Source organism: Nothoprocta perdicaria, unplaced genomic scaffold (assembly GCF_003342845.1).
Source record: "Nothoprocta perdicaria isolate Ctin4 unplaced genomic scaffold, notPer1 scaffold_290, whole genome shotgun sequence".
NCBI lineage: Eukaryota > Metazoa > Chordata > Aves > Tinamiformes > Tinamidae > Nothoprocta > Nothoprocta perdicaria.
In genome coordinates, this window is record NW_020455522.1 from 401,788 (window position 1) to 426,414 (window position 24,627).

Genomic DNA, 24,627 nt, shown 5'->3' on the forward strand with positions numbered 1-24,627 from the left:
AAACTCCAGGAGAAAGATCAATAATAATTCCATGCCTTCCCCACTCCTCCTTCTCCAGTCTGCCTTTCTGGCCTGAAATTCTACTGAACTGTCCTGTTTCCTTTTTCCCTTGACAAAAGAGCAGGCACATATTCAAGGCAGGGAACATAAATCCAGACCACGGCCTGGGAAGGGGGGCACTTTGCAACTCAAATTCAAGACCCACAGCAAGAGAAGCAGATGGGAGCAGCAGGGGCACAGCTCAGCCTGTCACCCTCTATGAGCTGTGACACGTCCTGGCTGTGGGCACAAGGGGCTGTGAGGTGTCCACGTGCCCCAGCATGACTTCCTAGCTCTCCACCAGCACTGCCAGGCAGGCAGCTGCCTGACACCCATGTTAGCAGCAGCCTCTGAGGGCACAGACTTCTGCTAGTGCTAATGAGCCTGATCTTTCATGCTGCTAATGGGCCGATCAATCTTAGGCTAATCCCACTTTCTAAACCAGCTGACACAACGCAGACAGAACAGTTCAGCTTGCAGCCTGAAGTACTGACAGCAAGGTTCTCAGCTTCCACAGCCCACAGCAGACAAGCCTAGGATTCCGAGTATCCTAACCCATTCCCAAGCCTCTTTCCCCCCATCTTACATTTCCTTGACATGTTGCATGCACACATTATACTCTCTCCCTCCCCTGTATTTGCTTGTGCTGAAGCTGAGGAGTTTGTGCTCCACAGCAGAAATTCAGAGGSAGCATTTTTTGTATCTATTAAGTTCATATGGCTAAGCATTTGCTTGACTCCATAAGCCTGGCTAAGCATAAGCATGACTCCATCATGGTGAAAATATGGCTTTTTGTTGTGCCTAAGACATGCTGGAAAAACCCGTGCTTTATTCCATTACCCAATAACACATTCTACTGAGGGAGGCAATGCTGAACCTCTGGAGCTGGAAGATTAAAAGTCCAAATATGTGCATGATCCCTTTAGGGAAAAATTTACACAGCACAGACTGCAGCTGAAGACATAGGAAAGGATATTTGGGTATGTGTACACAGCTGTTCTGGCTTGGTAGGCAGATCTGTGGCTGCCTGTTTGATGCTAATACCTCTGCCATCCAACAATTCCCCCCACACTCCTCCTTTTTCATTGCCTTCCTTTCGTCTTCAGACTCCCTGCCATCAAAGCCTGCAGTAACACGACTTTCTTACCAAACACTATTTTTTTTCCATGCTTMTTTTTGAAGCTCTTGTTAAGATGTGACGTGGCGCTCTTTGTTTTTTGTTTGTTGAGGTTTTTTTGGAGTTGGGTAGGGGGRAAGATGTTAATCATTACTTCCAGATCCTTGCTATTAAAATCCGTCAGATAACAAGTGAATCTAGGTAATGAGACAACAGTGTCACTTTGTAAGAAATCAATGTCATGGTGTTTTAGAAGCAAGATCACTTTGCAATCACATTACAAGAAAGAGCATATCTGGGCCACATTTTTCAGAACTGAAATGCAAAGCCAGCATGAAACATCAAACACCGGGTATGCAGGATGATCTAACGGTGAGTATGAGCACACAGTTTAGGTTTGGAAGATCTGACACCATGCAGCACTTCCCCCATTTTTTAGAGTAAGTCTTCCTGTTTTTTGTAGAATACTTGTCATGCTTGAGGTTTTGAGAGGAAATGGTCCATGTATAATCTAGTTCCACAAGTCAACTGGTATTACTACCCTGCTCCATAACTTCTCCAAGTTGCTAACTCCGATGTTCAAATTTTCCTTCTTGCAGAGATCAGTCTCTATKAGCAATTCAGCCCTGCAATAAAGAGTCCATAAAAGCCACTGCAGTTGCATACTGAAATACATACTCTCAGAGCCCTCAGSTGCACTGGCACTTGGTTGGTCTTCCTGCCAAAATTATGAGGCAGAGGAACCTCCAGAGCCATGAGAGACACCTGAAGTCACCCACCTAGTCACCTGCTAGTCACCTGACTAGCAGGGAGACAGCAAACCACCCMGAAGGGCAAACTATGCATTCCTACATCACCAGCTACCAGAAAYTGAGTTCAAAAACTCAGAGTAGGTCAAAAGGTAGCATACAACTAGTTATTTCTGGGACACCCAGCTCTATCTCTGTAGATAGGTGTCTAGCAGCAAGATTTGGGCTAGAAACCACAATACCAGGGTCTGGTTCAAGATGCTGTACAATCTGGGATCCAAGAGGTAGCTCTCAACACGACGAGGAAAGGCAAAAACAGTAACTCTTGACCTGCTGGGCACCAGCTGCCTCTGTTACCCAAACAGACACAATTGGGTGGGTGCACAAACACAAAACTATTTCTGTCCTTCCCAAAACTCTCAATCATCCCAGAGTMTCCCAGAGTGAACTCCAAGATGCTGAGGTCTAAGTGGTCAACATATAGACGTGCCTTAACTTCAGTCCTTGCACAGACAACGGGAGCAGCCTGCTGCTAGCACGGTAGTCTGTACCTAAACAGTCTTCAATGCTCCCCAAGTACAAATAATTTGAGTCCACTGCTACCCAGCTTTATATGCTCTTTGAAAGCACTCACCTTAAGGCTCAGAGATTATTTCTGGTCTTCTGATGCCAATGCCATTTCTTAAGCAGTCAGCAAATCCACAAGTATACTCACCAGGTGGCCTGTAAAACAGACTGCACAGAGGCAAAGGTTTTGTGGTCTATTAGCCAGGCTATTATGGGAGTCTAAYAGTTTGGACCTTAGAACCCTTTGCACAATAATCCCAATATTATCAGGACAGGCAGTGCCAAACACATGTTTACATGTATGACTATCAGTAGAGAGGGAAGCAGCTCCTAAGGAGCTGCAATTTCAGGTGCTGCCACAGTCAATATCGCAGTAAATAGGAGGGAATAGCATCAGAAGGGATCTGAGCATCCCTTCCTCCCCTACCCTCTGCTTTTGCMTTCTGGTAAAAGCAGCACTGGGGAATCCCCATCAGGGGCTCAGCACCAGGAGGGACTGCACAAAGTCTGTTTTACGAACACAGGCTGGTCTGTGGCACACAGCAGCTGGGAATACAGGCTGTGTGAAACATGACCCACTGAAAAGCATATTTACAAACAACTTCTTGCTGTCAGTCCACGTAATTTCCTATAAAATCGGCTCTGCTTTCAGCAGCCTTTGAAAGAGAGTTGATTGATTTGTTGTCTGGGTGCTAAAGCCATTGGCTCAAAGACCATGCAACAGTCGAAAGGCCATAAGATAGTTCTTYCCCGCAACACACAGACTGATTGACGTAGAGTAAGCAGTAAGAAATACAGTTACTCTGCTCTAGCTCCATCTCAGACCCATGAACTGATTTAATCTCTCCAGAGAGTGCATAGAATCCTTGAAAACCTAGATGGGACCCCCAGGGCTGCTGTAGAGTATCCTCGATGTCTCCCGAGGAAACTCTTTTCTTAAAATCTTCCAGGCCTGTTCTGTCCAAACCCTGTAAAGGCCTGTCATCAAAGTAGGTACCTACATTAGGGCACCTACCCTGAGAAAGTACCTATTACGAGAGAATGCCCATCCTACAGATTTTCTCACACGGGCAAACTACCGTCCCTGCCCAGAATCTGCTGCTGGATCTAAATCTCCTTGCCCAACAGGACACAATAGTTCATGGAAAAGGCCCAAAGTAGTTGTCACTGCTTAGGGTCTGGAGACAGTAGGTCCTACCTGCTCCAGCAAGTGATTCTCAACACTATGACCAATATACCCCAAACACATCATCAGTTCTGAGAAAATGGTAAAAGATGTTCTCTATTTTCCTAGAAAACACTCATGGCCCTTAGATTCCATTTACCCAGGGCTTTGCACAACAGGTGGACTTAGATCAGCTTCCATGATCCATGAGTCAAACTAACCRCCACTCTCCTGTTTAACCTCCTGGTTATCAGTTTCCTCTCTGCAAAGGTGTCTCTTGGGAGAGAATTTCATATTTTTATTCAAGGCCATTTCATCTCCTCATGACCTGCTGCAGGCCACAGTGTAATAACTGTTTCTACATCCCAAACTCTGGTAGCAGCTAAATTGCCCAGAATCCATACGATGCCTTGGGGAGTCCCACAGAAAGCTGGGTCAGTCACAGCATAATTCATGGAGGTAAGCTCTGTCACAGCATGATTCATGGAGGTGAGCTCTGTCCCTTGGAAGGTAACAGGATTTGTCCCACTGTAGAAAGCAACATTTGTCCCTTGTGCTGAATCAGCTCATATTTAGCTTCTCTGAACTGCGTCAGCATACTCTCTTTTGACAGAAGTGGCATATTCGTCATCTGCAGACACAGAGCCATTTAGGTGCTAATGGAAGCAATTTTTACTTCTCTGATGTTTTTATGTTCTGCCAGGCACGTGCAGCACCAAGGCTCTGACAAGGCTATTCCCTTTCATGGCTGCCCTCAACAGATCAGCATCCACATGCTCAGAAACCAAAGAGTTTCCCAGCAGCACAATGCAGCACAATGACCCAGAACTGTTTCTGAGAGGGAGGTCTGTAGGGTCAGAGAGCCCTCCTTGTCTCTTTTCTCTCTGCTAATTCTGCACAGTCCAGATTACAACAATGACTCAGTTCAGCTTCAGCAAGAATACCCCATGTCCATTGGTTTTTATACCTCTTCTGGATGCTGTCTGTGCATCCAGCACTTTGTTTCTCCTGGGAATGGCTGAATGAATAGCCCTGCTTCATGCCCACCTTGCAATCCCCAATTCAGGACCTGTATTTTAGCTACATCAGTGTCACCAGTGACCTCACTCAGCATGGTGCCACATAGTCTTCTGCTTATGGAGGCACTACATCCCACTTCTTTTATTGCAATGCCCACAAAGGGACATCTGGAAAGTGCAGAGTTCTCAAAGTTGTGAGCCATAAGTCTTAATAAGAAAAAAATGCAAATATTCAGAAAAGTCTTTCAGAGATGACACCCTCAAGGCCAAGATGGAGCAAAAGTTGTGCAGTTCCCTCCAGCTCTTCCTGCACTGACTCTTGTCTGCTGAGGCAGGACAAGGAAATACCCCTAGATGGGGACTTTCCTGCTGCCCAGCTGCAGTTCTTCCTCAGTGCTTCAACTCTCTGAGTTGGAGGCACAGCACCACCTCCAAGATCCTGTGCTTTCTTCTCCAAATGCCCTGACTTATAAAACTGGAGCTCCACACTGTTTTCCATGAGGGTAGTCAGTCATCCCACCAGGTCCTAGTCTTCTTCACCGCAACCCAGTGATCCAGCTGCCCAGGTCTTGCAATCACAGCCACATTTTTCTTGCTTTCCTACAGCTGACGGATACTTCTCTGTTCAGTCCCTTCTTTCATTCTCAAATGTGAATGTGAAAGCCAGAGACGTTCAAAATATAAGTTTGGAGGTTGATGTCCTTCTACAAGCCCTCTCCAAGCCATCTCCCAAGAACAACTGCGAGGAAAGTCTACTGATGACAGCAGGGTGCTTGGAGCAAGGCTTCATAAATAAGACCCTGAAGCACAGTCTTAGGCCCAGCTTTGGCACTCCCAGCCTACCCAGCACACAGGACTGGCAGGACCCTGGGTTTCCCTGTGCAGAAGCCACTGCTAGAACCCAGAGGGGCAGAAGGGAAATGCKAGTAGGGTATAAACAGCTCCCCAACCTTCAGCAACCCCAGTATGTACCCAACCACTGACRTTTTAAAAGGCACTATATAACTAGTGAGTAAAAATAACTTCTCTCAGGTCTATTACCAGAAAAAAATATGAAGGCATTTTATTGACTGGTAATTAAAATCTTACTCCTTTTGGTAGCATATGGCAATGAAAGAACAGGCATTTTGCTAAAGGTACAGAAGACAAACGGCACTAGCAATAACTGTTTTATCTCTCTGGGAATGCACAATAAAAGATACAGGTCTTATAGCTGTATCTTGTAAAAGGTACTAGTAATCAAAAATCAACATGGAATCTTATCAAACATTAATTTAAATCTGCTAATATTTAAAAAGTTGCTTTTTTTTTTTTGCCTGACGTTTTTATTCTGGGATGCTTTACTTGTCTCACTTTAATGATCTGATGGTGAAAGGAGATGAAAATTACTCAGAATTTCTCTTGAAGTTTGCTCAAAGTGACTATCAAAAAAAATGCTGTGCATGTGGGAGGGAGGGATTCTGAGGGGCTTATTGGCTTCAGTGTGGATAGATCAAAAGATGAAAAAGAGAACTGCCAAAGAAATGAAAAATGACAATAATAATCAGTATTCCCAGTGCCACAGTTGGCTTGAATCAGGAAACAGCAACTCAGTAACAGCCCGTTGCAAAAGCTGTCAGCGTTCGCATCAACAGTCTCCTCACAGCAGAGCAGAAGCAGAAGGTCACAAGTTGGGCTGCAGACACTGCTTGGTGCCATGGCTAAAACAAACACCACACCTGACTTTTTGGGATCCGAGTCACACTCCAGCTGTGCTTTTCATGGAGGCATTCAGCTGATCAGCTGCCCTAAAACCTCGTGGAGAGAAGGGATGCACCTCCTGCTCCTCTCTGCACTCATCCTTGGGCAGTTCCCTGCTCTCCAGTCCATAAATGCCCTTATGAGCTTGCTGAGGAACAGGGTTAGCCATGTTCAGCCAAAAATAAAACAGGGAGTTCTCTGCACCTGCCTCATTTAAAACTTCACAAATGCATTTTTACTTTCATTAAGCAAGCTTTCCCTAGGTCACTGCCAGGATAGTCCAGATCTTGCATTTGCAAAGCTAAGGCATCGCTACCAATAAAAGGTAAATAGATRGCAATTACTAAGGAATTACCATTCACAGCAAAAATGACTGCAATTATTACATCTTGAATGTGCATGGCATAAAATGCAGCAATGCAAAAGACTAGGGAGCAGAGACGGACAAAGAAACTTCCCTTTCATTTTAATGAGAGAGACAGAAATATGTCAAGCTCCAGTAACAACTGAAATCTAAAGCTGTAACTAAAAGAACCTCTAGGTACAGAGCTTGTGTACAGATAACAGAGCAGCGCAGAAGGCAAAACTGAACAAATAACATCAGAGACAACTGTGCATTAAATGAGGATGTCAGGCCAGGCGAGGTCTTTTTGRAGAACTGCCTTCTGTTAAGCTTTATGCTCTACAGCTTGAAATGAGGCTTTAGCTAATGTGCTTCCCAACAGTGTATCCAGGCTTTGCCTAGGAGGCCTTGTCCATGGGCCAAAGCTCTCTGCTTTGCCTGTTGAATGTAATTCACGTGGGGCAGCCATTGGAGTGTGAACAAAAGTGTGAACAAAGCTACCCGAAAGCCCAAAAGCACTTCCATTTGGAATGTATGGAGCTCAGCATAGGGGAGGATGAAGTSCAAGTCAAGAGTCTGTGGGTGAGGATTAAAAGCAAAGCCAACGGGGGGACATTGTTGTGGGCCCCCTGACCAGGAAAAGGAAGTGGATGAGGCCTTCTACAGACAGCTGCAAGAAACCTCATGATCACAGGCCTTGGTCCTTATGGAGGACATAAGCCACCCTGATGTCTGATGGGATAATCACACAGCCAGAAATAGACAGTCCAGGAGGTTCCTGCAGACCATTGCAGATAACTTCTTGATGCAGGTGGTGGAGGAGCCAACAAGGGGAGGGGTGCTGCTAGTCCTGATACTAACAAACAGAGATGGTCTAGTTGGATATGTGAGGGTTGGAGGCAGCCTTGGCTGCTATGACTATGAGATATTGGAATTTATGATCCTGCATGGGAGAAGCCGGGCAAGAAGTAGGATTGCAAGTCTGGACTTCAAGAGAGCTAACTTTGATTTCTTTAGGGAGCTCCTTCAGGAATCCCCTGTGGGGAGCTCCTGTGGGGAGCTTCTCGAGGAATTCCCTAGAAGGGAAGGAGTCCAGGAGAGCTGGCTAATATTCAAGCAGCACTTTCTCCAAGCTCAGGACCAGGGTATTCCTACAAGAAAGAAGTTGAGCAAGGCAGGCAGGAGACCTGTGTGGATGGGCAAGGAGCTGTTGGGTAAACTTAATGAGAAAAAGAGAACATACATCATGTGGAAGAAGGGCCAGGCCACATGGAAGAATATAGGCCCATTGTCAGAGAATACAGGGTGCAATGAGAAAGGCCAAGTCCCATCTGGACCTAGAGTTAGCAAGGGATGTCAGGGACAACAGGAAGGGCTTTTATAACTACATCAGCAACAAGAGGAAGTCTAGGGAAAAGGTTAGTCTACTGCTGAATGGGAAGGGTGCCTTGGTGACAGAGGATGCAGAGAAGGCAGAATTACCAAATGCCTTCTTTGCTTCTGTCTTTAGTGCTAAGGTTAGTCCCCATGAACCACAGAGCCCTGGTAAAAGAGAGAGAACCAGGAAAGAGGAAGAGTTTCCACTGGTCAAGGAGGACTGCGTTAGGTATCATTTAGGCAAACTGGACACCCATAAATCTGTGGACCCTAGAGCATCTCTAGGCATGTGAAGGAAAAGAAGGTGATCAAGAGTTGTGAGCATGGATTCACCAAGGGGAAGTCATGTTTGACCAACCTGATGGCCCTCTAAAATGGGATGATTGGCTGAACAGATGATGGGAAAGCCGTGGATGTTGTCTACCTTTCAATACAGTCTCCCATTACATCTTCATAGCAAAACTCTGGAAGTGTGGATTGGACGAGTGGACAATGAGATAGATTAATAACTAGCCAGATGGCAGAGCTCAGAGGGGGGTGATAAATGGGGCCGAGTCTAGCTGGAGGCCTGTGACCAGCGGTGGCCCCCAAGGGGTCAGTACTGGGCCCGGTGCTGTTCAACTTGTTCATCAATGACTTGGACGAGGGCACAGACGGCACCCTGAGCAAGTTCGTGGATGATACCAAGCTTGGTGGAGTGGCTGACACTCYGGAGGGCTGTGCTGCCATCCAGAGGGACCTGGACAGGCTGGCGAGTTGGGCAGAGAGGAACCTCATGAGGTTCAATAAGGACAAGTKCAGGGTCCTGCACCTGGGGAGGAATAACCCCAGGCATCAGTACAAATTAGGGGTTGACCTGCTGGAAAGCACCTCCACGGAGAGGGACCTGGGGGTCCTGGTTGACACCAAGTTAACCATGAGTCAGCAGTGTGCCCTCGTGGCCAAGAAGGCCAATGGGATTCTGACTGCATTAGGAGGATGTTGCAGGCGGGTCGAGAGAGGGGATCCTGCCCCTCTGCTCAGCTCTGGTGAGGCCACATCTGGAGTACTGTGTGCAGTTCTGGGCTCCCCAGGACAAGAGGGATGTGGAGCTCCTAGAGAGGGTACAGCAGAGAGCAACAAAGATGATTAAGGGAATGGAATTTCTATCTTATTCAGGAAMTATTAAGTGAGCTGGGCCTGTTTAGCCTAGAGAAGACTGAGAGGAGATCTGATCAATATGTATAAGTACGTACCTGAAGGGAGAATGTAGGGAGGAGGAGAGCAAACTCTTCTCGGTGGTGGCCAGTGACAGGAGAAGGGGTAATAGGTATAAGTTGAAACACAGGAAGCTCCATCTGCATGTGAGGAAGAAGTTCTTTAGTGTGAAGACGACAGATCCTGGAACAGGCTGCCCAGGGAGGTTGTGGAGTCTCTTTCTCTGGAGGACTTCCAAACCCACCTGGATGCCAYCCACCATGTGCTCTAGGTGTCCCTGCTTGAGCAGCAAGGGGTTTGAATGAAATTATCTCTATAGGCCCCTTCCAACATCAACCATTCTGTGATTTCAGGAGCCAGAATTAGCCATTCTGGGGTAAAGCACTCTTACACCTGTATCACTTAATTTCTACCCATATGCCATAGCCAGTAGAGTGAACCAAGCAGTGATATATTCTCATACAGCACAAACTTATCTAGACCATTTCCAGATTAATCACTCCACTCTGTACTTCAGCATGGATTTTTGTAGCATAACATTGTTAAAATCCTGTAGATTAAGAAAAAAAAAAAGAATGTGTGTCAAGCAGCTGGGAAATTYAGAATGATGGTTACCACAGGCTCTCTCTGAATTTGTACTTGCTGTAAGACTCATTTGAAAATGAGAGAAAGATTTCTCTAAAACAGGAATGGTTTCCTGGTCAGTAATGGTCAGGCATACAAATATGTTCTAAAAGAGCTTCAGGTATGAAGATGCCCCTGAAACTAAAGAACTGTCCACGAGCAGAGATTGCRTCTCTGACTGCCCACTTTGGGTTCCTTCTGCCTGCATCACATCCACGCATCCTGTTCAGTGGGTATACGCCGGCATTCACTGGAGAGGTAAAGAGGACTTTTACTGCATCTAAAACTATGCCACAGGCCTCTGCCTGGAAGATCTAAGCAGAAGAAAGATTTTTATCTTCAGTGTTTGGTGGATTCAGGAAAACCTTTCAGATAGTCCTGAACAAAATATGATTTTTCTAAATTTGGAGTTCAGGTGGGAAACAGGACAATCCACTATTCATATTGACCCACTAACTGCTGCCAACTTCCTCTCCTCCTCTGCCTTGCCTCTCACCCAGTTCATCAGTGAAGGGCCTGGCACGTAGGTCGCTTTGCTAGGTGCCTCATTGCTCAGCTTCTTCACTTTCTTGGTTCTTCCTCTTCTGGAGTGACAAAAATAAATAAATAAATAAATAATAAAAGAGTTATTCTCTAGCCTGCAGTTGGACTCCTGATCTGTTTTGCTGGTTGTCATTTCTCCTAMCACACATTTTCCTGGTCTTTCTGTCCTGTACGCCTGCTAAGGACATTTTCCCTTTAGGCTGTTTTGTCCAACACCATGACTGCAGCTCCAGCTGGAAAGCCTCTCTCCAGCCTCCTTGGGCCTCATCCTGCTACTGGCATGCTCCCTTCACACRGTGCAGCTGCTCTGGCCCTCACCACAAGCTCCTATGGACTGTCACCAATCCATAGTGTCCACATCTTGGACAGACTCATGCAGACAGTGAGGAGGTGGCATCCTTGACGCCAAGTTGCATACCTAGGATTGGTGAGCCCAGGGCTGAACGTTGCTACCATGCTGTCTAAATCACTAGGATCAACACAGGAGGAGCACATCCAAGCCAAGATGGGCTCCGTCTTAGAATCACCACTGGAATGATGTCGCACTCTCCGCACATACCTGCACACTGACTAGTTTAGACTTTTTACACAAACACATCTGACCTCTCTGTCTTTCTGAAGATGTGAGAAGAGGCAGAGGGAAAACATTACCACTGGAAAGTGGCTTTCCATGGCGTCCCTAGTCAGGGAGCAGCAAGAGAAAGGCTGAGACACTGGGGTGACAGTAAGACAGGCCAGCATGCTTGCCAACCAGCACAAGCTGAAGATCACCAGCCACAGGGTGGAGATCCCCAACACAGCCTCTCTCTGCTTTCTCATACAGCTCTTTTTCTCAACCTATTTGTTTTTCTGGTCTGATCCCAGGTCACAGTTTCACCAAAACAGATCTGGGTTGAGCACGGCAGAAAAACCCCTAGGAGATGTAGGAGAAGCGGCTGGGGAACCCATTGGTACTTTAAGGACAAAATAACCACAACAAACGGTTGAATTTGACCATAATAATTTCACAGATAATTTCCTGTTAAAACCTCAGGTCAGCACTAAGCAACCTTTTCCCCTTTAGCTTGTCACTTCACCAAGAAAAACTGTGTTTGTAGGACACTGCATGAAGACAATCTGTACACATAYTTTGGGTCTTCCTCAGAAAAACACCATTTTCTGTGAAATTTCCCACTGCATCAATTTTCCAGTTCCCTTCACCACTTCTCTTTGGTGCCAGCACCCACAGGCTCACATCATATTAGACTGATCCTGACACCCCCCAAGCAGCATTCACTCCMCTTCCCACCTATCCTTCCCCTTGGTCAAACGAGCACTGCCAGCACAAATGAGATGAGGAAGAGATGGGAATCAAGGCCTTTTTGTAATGTAGAAAGATGCTTAGGAATGTGAGGGTGTCTTGCAGCTGCTGCCCACCACGAACAGTGCTGATGTCTTGGGGAATCTATGTTTCCTCTGCACCCTCAGCACATCTAGAGCTGTTGGTCTGCTGGCGGGAAGGAAAAGGGCAGGTTTCCTGCGCTTTCAGGGGATTCCTTCCAAACCTGCATTCACTTGAAATTCTCCAACTCCTTCCATCTCACATGGAAGTTGCGCAGGGTCTCGCTCTCATTTTGTCTCATCGCGTTATTCATCCTGGTGGTAGATCTTCTCAGACAGGTTTTTACAAAGTGATTATGTTCTGATGGGAGAAGTTATTTTAGACAGAGAAAAATACTGATCTCTGCTGAAGCGCTCCAAGCCTGACTTAACACTGTCTCAGCTCAACGAAGGAGGATACAAGAAGACCTGATCACCAGGGCTGGTTAGGAGACACAACAGAGTTGCTTTCAGGGCGGCTTGTTCCTTTTCCGCTGCTTTGCTCCCATTGCCAGGAATAGTTCTATGACCTTTAGCACCTTCCAGTCCAGCAAAGCCAGACTGAAAAAAGAGAGCAACGCTCACACCACTGGTACACAAGAACCCACCACATCCAAGTAACCAAGTTCCACAGAAAATTCCCAACCCAGATATTCAAWATGGCTAGATCCAAGGTTTTGCATTCACAAACCCCTCTCCAAAGGCAGACAACACCCAGGCCTTCCGAAAAAGATGAGTCATATTGGACCTAGAAATGGGGCAACTCAGCAGCAGCAGGTGTTATTCCCTGACCATCATCTCTCAGCTTGTGGTATGTCTTGGAGCAAGTAGGTTGGTGACACTTCTAGATTCTTTGATAAAATGTAAGCACACTATTTGGTCCTTTACTGAAAATTTTCCTTTGCTTGTTAAATATCTAATTTGCTTCACCRACATTTAAAAAAGCAGGTGTCATTCATATCATTCACAACTGTCATCCCAGATTGAGCTGTTTATGAGAGCTTCCTTTTGTCTCCAGACAAGGCCTCTGAAGCTTTAGCTTAGTACAAGTGATCAAAAAATAAAAAAGCAACCCTCAGTTCTTTGTCTCTTGCTTCTGCAGACAATGAGCTACAGAAGGTGTTTCAGCAGCCTCACAACATGCTTCTTTTCTAAGGAAGAAATTATTAATGCAAGTCTGCACACACACACACACACACACCCCAGACTTCCCAAGCACCGTGAGAGCAGAACAGCAGCTCTGCTATATAAGTAAGCCTCCTTTTTCTTTTATTTTCTTAAATCTCCCCATTACAGTTCTGAGGATGATCTATTCCCTATTAAGCTGATTAGCTTTGCTAAAGAACCTAATGCACACACTGCCTTTAACAGAGGGAGTAGAAGGGCAGCTATGTGAATTGCTCCAAAACACTCCCTGTGAAAGGTAATTAAGCCCAGATTGATTCTTCACTTTTGTTGCTATAGTACTGGCTTAACCTCCTCTTTTTATGATGAATTTTAGCAGATAACACTTGTGTTATAGGTCTTGAGCCACAGCATGGCTTTTCAGCCATTGCCTGAACTGCAAGTAGATGCAGAGCAGATGGAAAGGGGAGGGATCTTYATTTTCTTCCCTGAGTCTGGGCACCCACATGCAAATCTTACAGGAGGCCAGCAAGAGGAGAAACTCTCTGCCAAGGGTAGTGAGGTAGTAGACACTACTCTGTGGACTGAAATTAGATCCAGGCCATACCAATATCCTGCTCTTCCTGGCAGGAGATCTCTGACACTGTTCTTACCATGAGAGGGTTCTGCACATGTCARTGCTGCCAGCTCCACACGAAATCATAGTGAATGGCTCCATCAAGTCAGTGGGTAGCTGTTCCACATTGATCTGAAGCAACAGGTAAGATGCAGCAGTGATGAAAAATAGACCAGGAAAGGCAAGCTGTGATCGTCAGATCCAAGTCTCAACAGTGCCGAKGGGACATGATAGACAGAGAAGCTCCATGGAGTTCTGGATGGGATTTTTAAGCAGTGCTAGAGAGCACAACTTCATTTTCCTTCATCTTGGGAGACCTGCAGTATGCACTGCATTGCAGACACTGGCTTATATTGCAGCACCACAATGCCTCAATCTGTCTTGCACTTGTTTTTCCATGGCTTGTGCCAAAACTCATCCGGAATATAGAAAACATCTCAGTCTGAAAACCAATCTTGAAGACTCCCAGCCTGAGACAAGCTTTCACTGTAGCCAGCTTCTTCAGCCACTTTATGTGGCTTGTTTTTTACTACAGCCTTGAAATCAGTTTCTCCCATAAAAGGAATCACCGAAAAAGGAATAGAGCTAGTACAACGTGTCCTGTTTGTTGCAGATCCTTTTGTCCTCCTTGCCTAAGAGCAGTCKTTCCTGCAGAGCAGGTTTTTGAGCCTAACACAGGTCCCCCAGCCGTGTGTGGATGCTCTCCCTGCCTAGGGAGAGGAAGCAGGGCTGATGCATCGTGTGTCCCTTGCGCTGGTGCTCCCGTGTGTCTCCACACAGCACCTGTGAGCTAAATCCAGGCATGCCATGTCTCCCTCTGTTCCAGCATGCTCTCTGCCTGCAGAGCTTGCCTGTCATCGCAGCACCTTCCTCCTTGGCCTCCCTGAGGACAACTCCTTCCATCTTGTGCAAGAGACAGCAGCCCTGAGCTGCACTGAGTACCTAGCAGCACTGAGTAGTAGTAGTAGTAGTAGTAGCAGCACTGAGTACCTGACTGAGCCTATGGCACTGCCCAGGCACTTTCTAATGCAATAACAATATGATCTTTGTGTGTAGATATAGAGAGACAGACCCCATCCCAGGCTGTCTGCTCACCAATCTGATCAGCAGCCCACACACTCCCAGTGAAACTGCTCCCCACATGCAATTGCAAACAAAGTGTTTTAGCACATCCAAAACACTTTCAGTAATTCTGCCCTCAAGGCATCTCTCAGAGATGTTCTCCCCTTCCCTTCAACCAAGACATTGATGTGGGTCTCTTCCTTCAGCAGATCACTGCCTGTGTATAATTACATGGCAACCAAATTATCCTCAAGACTTTGCAGCCTATTTTGGGGTTTGGCTGAAAGTCAGTTTGAAAGTTATTGCTTGAATAAAAACAGATGCAGTCCAAAAATTACAGCTATTTCTGCAAAGGAGTCATAGGCAGAATGTTGAGGAGCAGCAGAGCCTCTGCCAGAAGAAACACGGAAGCTACTCTGAAGGGTCTTTATCCTCTGGCTTGCTTGTGTGACTCTGTACTTAAAAGCCCCTGCTACATGAGCTGCACTATCTTCTGCTTAGGAAAGCTAGGTTGGGGGAATGTTCCTGCTATGGGAAGGAAGAGGAGCAGTTGGGTCCTGACCTGAATTCTTCATTCTGGTCCTCCTTCTTTGGGCTGTCTTTTCTCTGTAGCACCACATACTTCAGCATCTGCACCAAAGCAGAGGTTTCCAGTGTGGAAGAAGACATCATGTCCATCTCATTCTCCTCTAAGGCCTGAGGTCTCTTGTTGGCACTCTGCCAAAGCAAAACATTTTGTCATGAACTAGTCTCCCTAAAACTGAAATGTAGTGACATCTATGTTCCAGCCAAATAAACATCCTCCTGCTCGGATCCTTCATTAAAGCAAACTCAACTAAACTAGTTGCCTTGAGGATCAGATGAAGACCTTGAAAATCTAAGATAGACTAAAGGAAAAAGAAAACAACTATTGACATCATTAAATGTGTCTTAATTAAAACTTTTGAAAGTGCAATCCATGCAGATTCCATCTCCAGTCAATCTCCACACCTCTGCAAACATTAATGAGATTTTTTTTTCTTACAGTCCCCCATTGATCCATGAAGTGCAAAGAGAGAATCAGGATTGCAAACGTGAGAGTGTCGATACAAGACCAGATGCGGAGTGCATTTGTAGGAGTGTAACTGAGGAGCGACCCATGCAGCTTCTGCTGGTGTTATTCCAAGAAGCTGTGGAGGCTACTATCAGGTGTTGGGTGGCCAAAGACCTGGCTTGAAGGGAGGAAACCAGAAATGCTGCTGCAAAATCTACCAAATTTTGTGAAAATGAAACTTCATGTACTTCAATTGCAACATCAATTGATTCTTCCATTCACAAAAGATTTCAGTGTAGCATGCAATGCTGTTTTATAGCATTTTACCCACAAGCGAATTTCTTTCAATCTTCTCAAACCCTGCCACTGCTTTATCAACTAAGCTTATGTAGTCTAAATCCGTTGTTGTAATTTCAACAATGTTCACAACACTTCACCAAAAGTAGATTTCATCTTAAGAAACCCATTTATTTGCTCATTCAAAAGCAACAACTCCTCAGCCATTAAAATTTTATCATGAGATGGCAGCAATTCAACCACCTCTTCAGGCTCCACTGCTAATTCTAGTCCTCTTTCTATTTCTACCACATCTCTAGTTATTTCCTCCACTTAAATCTTGAACCCCTTCCTCCACTTAAATCTTGAACCCCTCAAAGTCATCCATAGATGTCAGAATCAACTTCTTCCAACCTTCTGTTAATGTCGATATTGTCACCTCCTCCCAAGACCCACAAATATGCTTAACGGTATCTAGAATGGTGCTTCCTGTCCAGGAGGATTTCATTTTACTTTGCCCAGATCCATCAGAGAAATCACTATCTATGGCAGCTCTAGTCTTTCAAAATGTATTTCTTTAATAAGAAGTGAAATCCTAAGTTACTCCTTGATCCATGGGCAGCAGAATGGATATTGTGTTAGCAGACATAAAAACAGCATTAATCTCACTGTACGTCTCCACCATAGTTCTTGGGTGGCCTGGTGCCTTGCCACTGAGCAGTATTATTTTGAAAAGAATCTCACTTGTGAGCAGTAGGTCTTAAAAGTGGGCTTAAAATATTCAGCAAACCATGTTGTAAACAGATGTGCTGTCACCCAGGCTTTGTTGTTCCACTTACAGAGCACAGGCAAGGTAGATTTAACATAATTTTTAAGCGCCCTGAGATTTTTGGAATGGTAAAWGWGCATCATCTTCAAAAGTCACCAACTGCATAAGCTTTTAAAGCTTTGAAACCAGGCATTGACTTCTAACTATGGAAGTTCTTGATGGCATCTTCTTCCAACAAAGCCGTTTCATCTACATGAAAAATCTGTTGCTTAGCGTAGCCACCTTCATYGATTATCTTAGCTAAATCATCTGGAGAAGTCCATGCAACTACTACATCAGCACTTGCTGCTTCACTTTGCACTTCTGTTACAAAAACAGCTTCTTTGCTGATGAACCAACCTCTGCTGACCTCAAACTTTTCTTCTGCAGCTTCCCCACTTCTCTCAGCAGGGTTGCCACAAACCTTCAATTTGTAAAAAGTGCAACATTTGTGAAGCGCAATAAAGCAAAGCACGATAAAATGAGTTATGCCTGTACTGTGGCTTCGATTCTTCAAAAGAAAAGGAAAAATATTTGCATATTTGATTCATTTTGCATAGATAACAAAAAAGCGGGGTGGGGGGAGGGTTATTTAATTAAAAAATCCCAACGGCTGTACAGTTTCCAAACCTTTAATAACCCAGACTGACGGCAGAAGAACAAACAGRTTTGGCAAATTTGCAGGAGAGAGAGGAGTCGTCTCCCACAACCTGCATTAAACAACTTCTTTTCACACAAAAAATAAACAAGAGTATTCTTCAGGAGTGCCGGTCTTTTGAGCTTTTTTTTAAAGCCATCAATGCAAAAGGGTCTTGGGTTTGATTTAGACCAGATCAGGGCAAGTTGTTGGTTTAAAGCAGATGCGCTGTTTACCCTGGGATAATCGGCTAGCTGCCTTCTGCTCARTTCCTGCTGCTCTCTCCCTGTTCAGGATTTCTGCTCGCATAGAAACAACCACATTATGGGAAATGTAGAAAGCACCAGGCACAGCGTGTGCTGAGCTGGAGGAGAGGCTTGGACCCACATTCCAGGGAAAGTGAGCCAAATTCACATCAGTGATGCCAAGGGAGTTGAAACAAGAAGAGGATCTGCCTTGTTTCCTTGGGGTGGATGTGAGAGCAGATACCACACTGCTGCACTCCTCCTGGGGAAAGGTCCAAGACACAGAGCTGTTGTGYCCCAAGGGATGCCAACTACCCTGGAGGAGACAATGAGAAGGTGGACACAACAAGACACCATTTCCATGCACTTATTTTCCCTAAGAGCAGAGCACTCTTAGGCAAGAAAATGCCAGCTGAGACACCTAATTCTCAAGTGATTTGCCACTTGTCAAGAACAGGGTCCTCCAAGGTCAACCCATGCAGTTCATGGGTCATTCTCCAACTACAGCCTCCTCTGCTCTCCATTGCACAAAAATTGCACTGTTGAAGAGAAATAACAAGTATTAATATATTTTGAGCTTAGAGGAGAAGCTCTAAGCTCTTTCACAGACAGACCATGCTCCTACCCCCATCAGACACCCAAGAGCTGGTCCATCAAAGCCACGGGCAAGACCGAAGGGCTGCAAGTTCTGGACATGGTTGAAGCAGACAGCCACTCCAGCAGAGACAGCTCTGCTGTGTGTGAGATTTGTGCTCAACTTTGTCCTCCGTGATGATTAAGACTGAGCAAGAGCAGCCCAAGCTCCTGGGCACTGAGGTCAGAGGAACTGCAGCAACAGCTCTGCTGCTGCGGGACACTCTGCACATGCTGGGACCAGACAAGTTTGGGCTGTGGCATAATGAATAATTACATTCTGGTGCCCTCTAGTGCCACCAGCTAAGCAAGGTAGCCTTGCAGCTGTGGGTCTAGTAGTGAGCTGGCCTTGCAGCTCACTGTATAGGCCAACACTATCTGTCTTTCACAAACTGAATGCTTGCCTGCGCTTGCAACGGGATGCACGTTTGTGCCATCCAGTGGGGCTCGCTGCCTGCATCTGCATACTCTTCAGCCCAGATTGGCATCAGCACTGCCATAAATCTTTAGCTTTCAGCTAAGGACATCCTACACTCTAATGTTTCACCTGTCCCCCAAGTTCATTTTTCAGGATTTCTGGTGYTGGTAGGCTGAGCTATTCAAGGAGACAGAGAAGCTTTGGAGGTGGAAGAAGTAGCTCCCTATGACATGGCACATGGGCTACAGTGAAGAATTAGTGCACTGAATCGTGATGCACAACCACGGGTCATGGGACAAAAAGTGACCCAAAATAAAGGAAAACCCCTCTCATCCCCTCTCATAATTTTTCATGGGCTCTGAAGCCTGATTCAGAAGCCCTGTACAAGTAGGACTGATAATAAGTGTGACTCACCATGGTTGTGCCATTCATTTTTCAGTAGGACATTTCAACAAGGAGGTGACATAATCTCTTCCTATGAGGAAACACTAAAAAGATTCTTCTCTAGCAGCCCCTGTGCCACCCACAACAGCCTGGATTAGGAATATGCTTCAGGCAGTAAAATGGCATTTCTCAGATAGGAGCACTGATGATTTGCTGGTCCAAGCAAGAGAGCACCTTCTGGACCACCTGAAACACACACGCACGCACAGACTGAGGTTCATCATGCCAGCCCTTCTGGCAGCTCTCAACTCATCTCCCAGTCTCTTAAATCTGACATCTGCATGATGAAAACTGTATGGTCTGGCAGCCAAGCCCTCCTCCCAGACTGCAAAGCCRCTCAGCATGAACCAGTGCCGCCTGGAGATCTCTCAGGAAGTCAAGGATCAGCCTTTGGGAATTTATCCCTAGAGCCGAAGAGTCAAACACCGTAAAGAGTCAAACTACTCCTTGCCCTTGAGCTCTTTCTCTCTCTCTTCCACATCTGGAGGAAATTTTACCCTCCTTGAGCACAACGGAGCCTATTCCTGCTTTCAAAACACCTTTTGTAAACACAGGGCAGTCTCTTCCCCCAGGCACTGAAGCCAAAATGCATTTTCTCCTTACGCAATGAAGCCCCTCAAACGGGCACACTTGCCACTTCCTTGCCACCCTCTGTCTCCAGTCATTGTTACCCCTCACTGCAGCTCCATACACCCCACCTAGACACCCAGCCAGCACTCAGGAGCTCCATCTACCCTGGGCTCAGAGCCCATTTCTTCAGAAAATTTCCCTGTGAGCCTTGAAGCACATGACCATAACTCTCCTCACCCTCAGGGTGTCACATCACGTACAACCAGCCCTATTTCTGTGTAGCTCCTGAGGTTCACGAAGCAAAGATCCCTTTCAGCTGCGGGACCGGAACCATTCCGACAATTTCCGAGCAGCAGCTTTGCGGTAGGGTTAAGAGGTGCATAGTCACTCTCAGCAGGAGATAAAGTCAGTGTCAAAACTGTCATCRTGGTGAGGGAGGCTGGTTCCCCACTCCTTCTGTCCCCAGCCAATAAGAGCATCTAAGAGAGACGCATCTTCATCTACAGGAAGCAGGGCRGGCGCTTCTGTCTCAAAGGCTCCTCTTCTGGAGCAGTGGAGATGGCTGCAACCTTTGCCTGCAGCTTTGCCACACTCTGCTGTTTGGCACTCTGGAGCTTCACCAAGACATCAGGTGGTAAGATGGGAAAATAATTTCTGTTTTCCTCACGCTTTAGGTCCTGAGAGTGCAGCACTTTCACACGGCAGAAAATAGCAACTCTTGTCTGACCCCTGCCTTTGCTGGCTCAGCACCACAGGGTTGAAATTCAGCTGAAACTTCAACTGCTTGAAAGATTTTCTCCCTGTGTAGCAAATCCTGTTATCTAGGGATATAGGAGGATTTTAAAGTAAACTCACACTTTTAATTTATTTGTCAATGCTTAAACTCCGCACGACCCTGATTATTAAATCTAAAAACAGTGTGTGCAACAATTTTACTGCTAAGTACAGATGTGCACTTGAGCGCCGATTAGCTGACTTTAATGAGACATTACTCTGTATCATCTCTTACTTTGCTGAGCAAGGAAACTCTCTTGATTGCAGCTGGTCTTAAATTGTTAGAACRGAGACTGCAGACAGCTTTCTTTCTGAAGCTTTTGGTTTTACTTTAGTTTTCTTTCAGCTCCCATGCACAGAAGGCTCTCACACTCCGCAGTGTTGCTCAATTAGCCAATAGCTTTCTGTTGGGCTGTGGTTTCCTTTGCGGGCTGTGGAGGCAGGACGGAACTGGGCTGCTTCTCAAGTGTAAAGATAAAACTTAGTCTTACTCCTAGCAGTAGCAGAGAGGAGGTTTTGAAAGCACCCAATAAAAGGAGGAAAAAAAAAACAAAAAGAAGTCTGAGATATAAATATCCCCATTTACTTCCGTGCAGGTTGGGACAGCAGGGAGCAGCACCTAGCGAGAGCGTTCGCAGGAGAGAGCTCTCACGGTGCAGCAACAGGGTGAAACGCCTTGCTGACAGGTGCTTCACCCCAGAGGATTTCTGGGCTTTCGAAACAGAGCAGGGCAAAGTCATCCAAACAGTTAACGTGACCTTATTTCAGAGCAGAGGGTGCACCATGCGGTTCACCATGTGTTCGCACCTCGAACTGGAATCAAAGCACATCAGGAGAAAAAATATATATATATATATATATATAATATAATATATATAATATAGCTTTGAGGAATCTGGATCACCAGCAAAAAAACAGTCGGTAAACAACATGCAATGGATGAAGTAGGTGCAATGCCTGGTACTCATTAATGATAACTAGAGTACTAAACTAAAGCACGCAGCAGCCTGCYACCTGTCCACAACATATGGTCTGAATATATGATTTTGCTAGGTCTTCCTAAATTGTTTACCTATATTGTTTACCTCCAAGCATTGCTTTTAAAACACGTTAAGAAGTGATGGACTTCCGTATTCCAGAGACTCTGCCTGACACGTGCATGACATTGCTGGACCTAGGCACTAGGGCGGCAATTTRGATGCCAACTCCTGCTTTCAACCCTCATTCATGCCATTTTAAACATTCACTCCGTTCATTTCATTGGCTTTTTGCCATATATCCAGTGTAACTTCAGCCGTCCTCATAAGGACATCACCATGACTCTAAGAGGTGTTGAGGGCTACTAAGCCACAAAGGGACCTTATATCATCTGACCAATAGCCAGAATAGTCCAAGCCAGGGAGCTACTCTTTGCCCAGCAGACTCTTGCAGTTGCCATCCAGTCAGCTTCAGACATCTTTCAAACTACTAAAGAGATGAGCTGAGGGACAGGAAGGGAAGACAAATAGCTAAGGTTAAGGMTACTAAGTGCTATGTAGAGATAAGTGCTCACAAACGTGAAAGGTCATGAACTATTTTTCTTCCATCTCTATTTCCTTTGCATCGCGCCGCTCTGCTTCATGACTGTGATAAGATGGTCCTTGGCATTTGTTCAGTGCAGCAGCTGCCCAAAGCCAACCACACCAGTACAGCAGAGCGGGAGGCCCCTGCTGTGTCCTGGGGCCTTCCCTGGCCAGCTGCAGGACGATGACAGCCTCTCCATGGCTCCCCTCCCCATAACTACACAACTGGTGGAGATGGTGTTCTTTCTCCTGTCACCTCATCCCATAGGWTTGCTTCCCCATTTCAAACACTTAAAAAGAAATACTTTGTAGTGGAGGCAAGCAGAGCTTTCCTGAAGCACAAGCATGCAGGACAAGTATGAAGGCTCAACTTTAGTTCAGAGGCTTGAACAAACGTGAAGCTTCCACCACACCAGGCACCAGGAGATACGTTCTGTGCTCATGTTTTGTGTCATTCTAGCTGTGCACGTGCCACCGCCTCGTTCAACCATGAAACCCGGCTCCCCTGTCCCCGTGAACACCAACAACTCTGGCGTTCGCAAGGCGGCTCGCTTTGGCGTTTACCGATACAACAACAGTTCCAACGACCTCTTTCTGTTTAAAGAGATGCACATAGAGAAAGCCATGGTGCAGGTAAGAGCCCAAATCCTATTGCTCCCTCAAACCATTTAGCAGTCAACCCTGTCCTAGAACACCCYAGGCACAGGAGTCCTGAGCCTGCCCAGGACTGCTAGGCATGCCTGCCAAAAAACAAACAGCAAATGTCCCTCTCTGTCATTCAATTGCTCTGCAGGACAGTGTTATTTCACACAGCAATTCAGTGCAAGGTGCCTCCACTCACAACTCCGCATGCAATTCAGATGTAGCACTTGATCCAAAGTAGCTAAAACTATTTTGGCATCGTTTCTCCTCACCTCTTCCCACTGCTATTGAGGAATCCCTGGCTTTCCCTAGATCGTCAGAGGGCTCAAGTACATGTTGCACGTGGAAATCGGCCGCACGGTGTGCRAGAAGAGGGAGCACTCCCACCTGGACAACTGCAAATTCCAGAGGAAGAAACAGCTGCAACAAGTAGGTGTCTCCGTGCCTTGGGGTACCCACAACTGCATGTCCTGATCATCTCCAGCTGCATGGCCACGTTGCCAACCAGCTCTGCCATATCCCCATAGGTAAAAAGCCTCCTCTGTGCAGAGCCAGGTTGGGCTACTCGGGTTTACCAGGATAAGCAGATTGGCAGCTCTCCTGCATCCCGGGCCAGCTCCTGGCTGCAGGGAGTCGAGTCAGGCACAGTCATTTAGCTCACACTCCCCATCTCCCTGCTTCCTGGGCAGCAAGGTGGAGTGAATCCTCACTGGGCCTTCTTCTGTAAGATATGGGCATATAGCACTTTTCCTGGGAGAAAGCAGGTGGGAGAAGTAAAAGAAGAAAGCAAGAAGGAAAAAAAAAAAAGGTGAAAACAAGATGCACTTCTCAGCTGCCTCAACACAGTTCCCTAGGCTGAGGAGTGGTACAGTCATTTGAATCTAGTCACTAATTTCCCTTCATTCGCAGGTGCTTCGGTGCTATTTTGAGGTCTGGATGATGCCTTGGTTACATATAGCAAACGTTTCCATTGCCCTCTGTCACTGACCCACCTTTCACCTGCAAAAACGTGACTCACAGGGAGGATTTTCACCGAGAGCTTCTCCTTGCCTAGACTGCTGAAGTCAAAACTGGGCTAGAGAACAGCCACACAGAATCGCCACAGGGCTTTTGTTTCAAAGMACACGATTTTTTTTTTCTTTCTCATGGAAGACGCTTAAAATCTGAGTGGCCAAAACACGTGCCTCAACTCAATTCACTGCTATCCAGTTGTCTATTTTTGTTGGTCTAAAACTAAACTGCACCTGAGATTTTGTTGTCGCTCATTCACTAGAAAGCCATCCACCTTCTCTGCTGGAATTAGGCCTAAGCATTGGGAGCAGACCTGGGRAGGTTTGTTAGACTTGCTTTGTTCTGAGACAGACTTTCACGTAACCATGAGGAAGCCTAAATGACAGCACATAACTTCAGCACTGAGGAAGGCTTTGCAACAGTGTGACAGTTGGCCTGGGGGATATAAGCACATGCACAAAAGAAAAAAAAAATCCTAGTCTCTAGTGCTAGAGAAAAAAAAAATAGATATAWCTGCTAGGAATGAGTAAGGTAGAATTGATCATTGCCTCAAGACAAGAGGATGGATGAGGCTGTTTTGAGATGCACCCACTGCCCAGAAGCAGCCCAGCTGGAGCAGCTACTGCTCCTACTTTAAACAAAATCTGTTCTATGAAAGGGCATCATGACAAACAGGAACAAACCCCATAACATATTTTTGATGATGTTAAGCAAAGTGGTTTCATTCAGGTTAATGGAAGATGCTCCGTTTCTGGTTGCCCATAGCTTACGTTCAAGCTTAGAGGAACACTGTCCTGGCTTCAGTCACTACCTACTGTTGCTCCAGGATGCACTGTTCATGCACAGACAGACTACTGCTTACATGTCACTAAGATTCTTATTTGGAAGAACTCAGATAATTTCTCCCTTAAAGGAGGAACAAAACCTAGACC

General features: G+C 46.0%; 1 protein-coding gene across 1 annotated transcript; it reads left to right on the plus strand.

Annotated features, from left to right (window-relative positions):
• The first annotated feature begins 20,264 nt into the window (after positions 1 to 20,264).
• Positions 20,265 to 23,671, plus strand: CST7 (cystatin F). Its single transcript, XM_026041747.1, has 4 exons — positions 20,265 to 20,340; positions 22,503 to 22,675; positions 22,997 to 23,113; positions 23,594 to 23,671. Exons 1-4 carry the CDS (start codon positions 20,265 to 20,267, stop codon positions 23,669 to 23,671), a joined length of 444 nt encoding a protein of 147 aa, XP_025897532.1.
• The last annotated feature ends 956 nt before the right edge of the window (positions 23,672 to 24,627 follow it).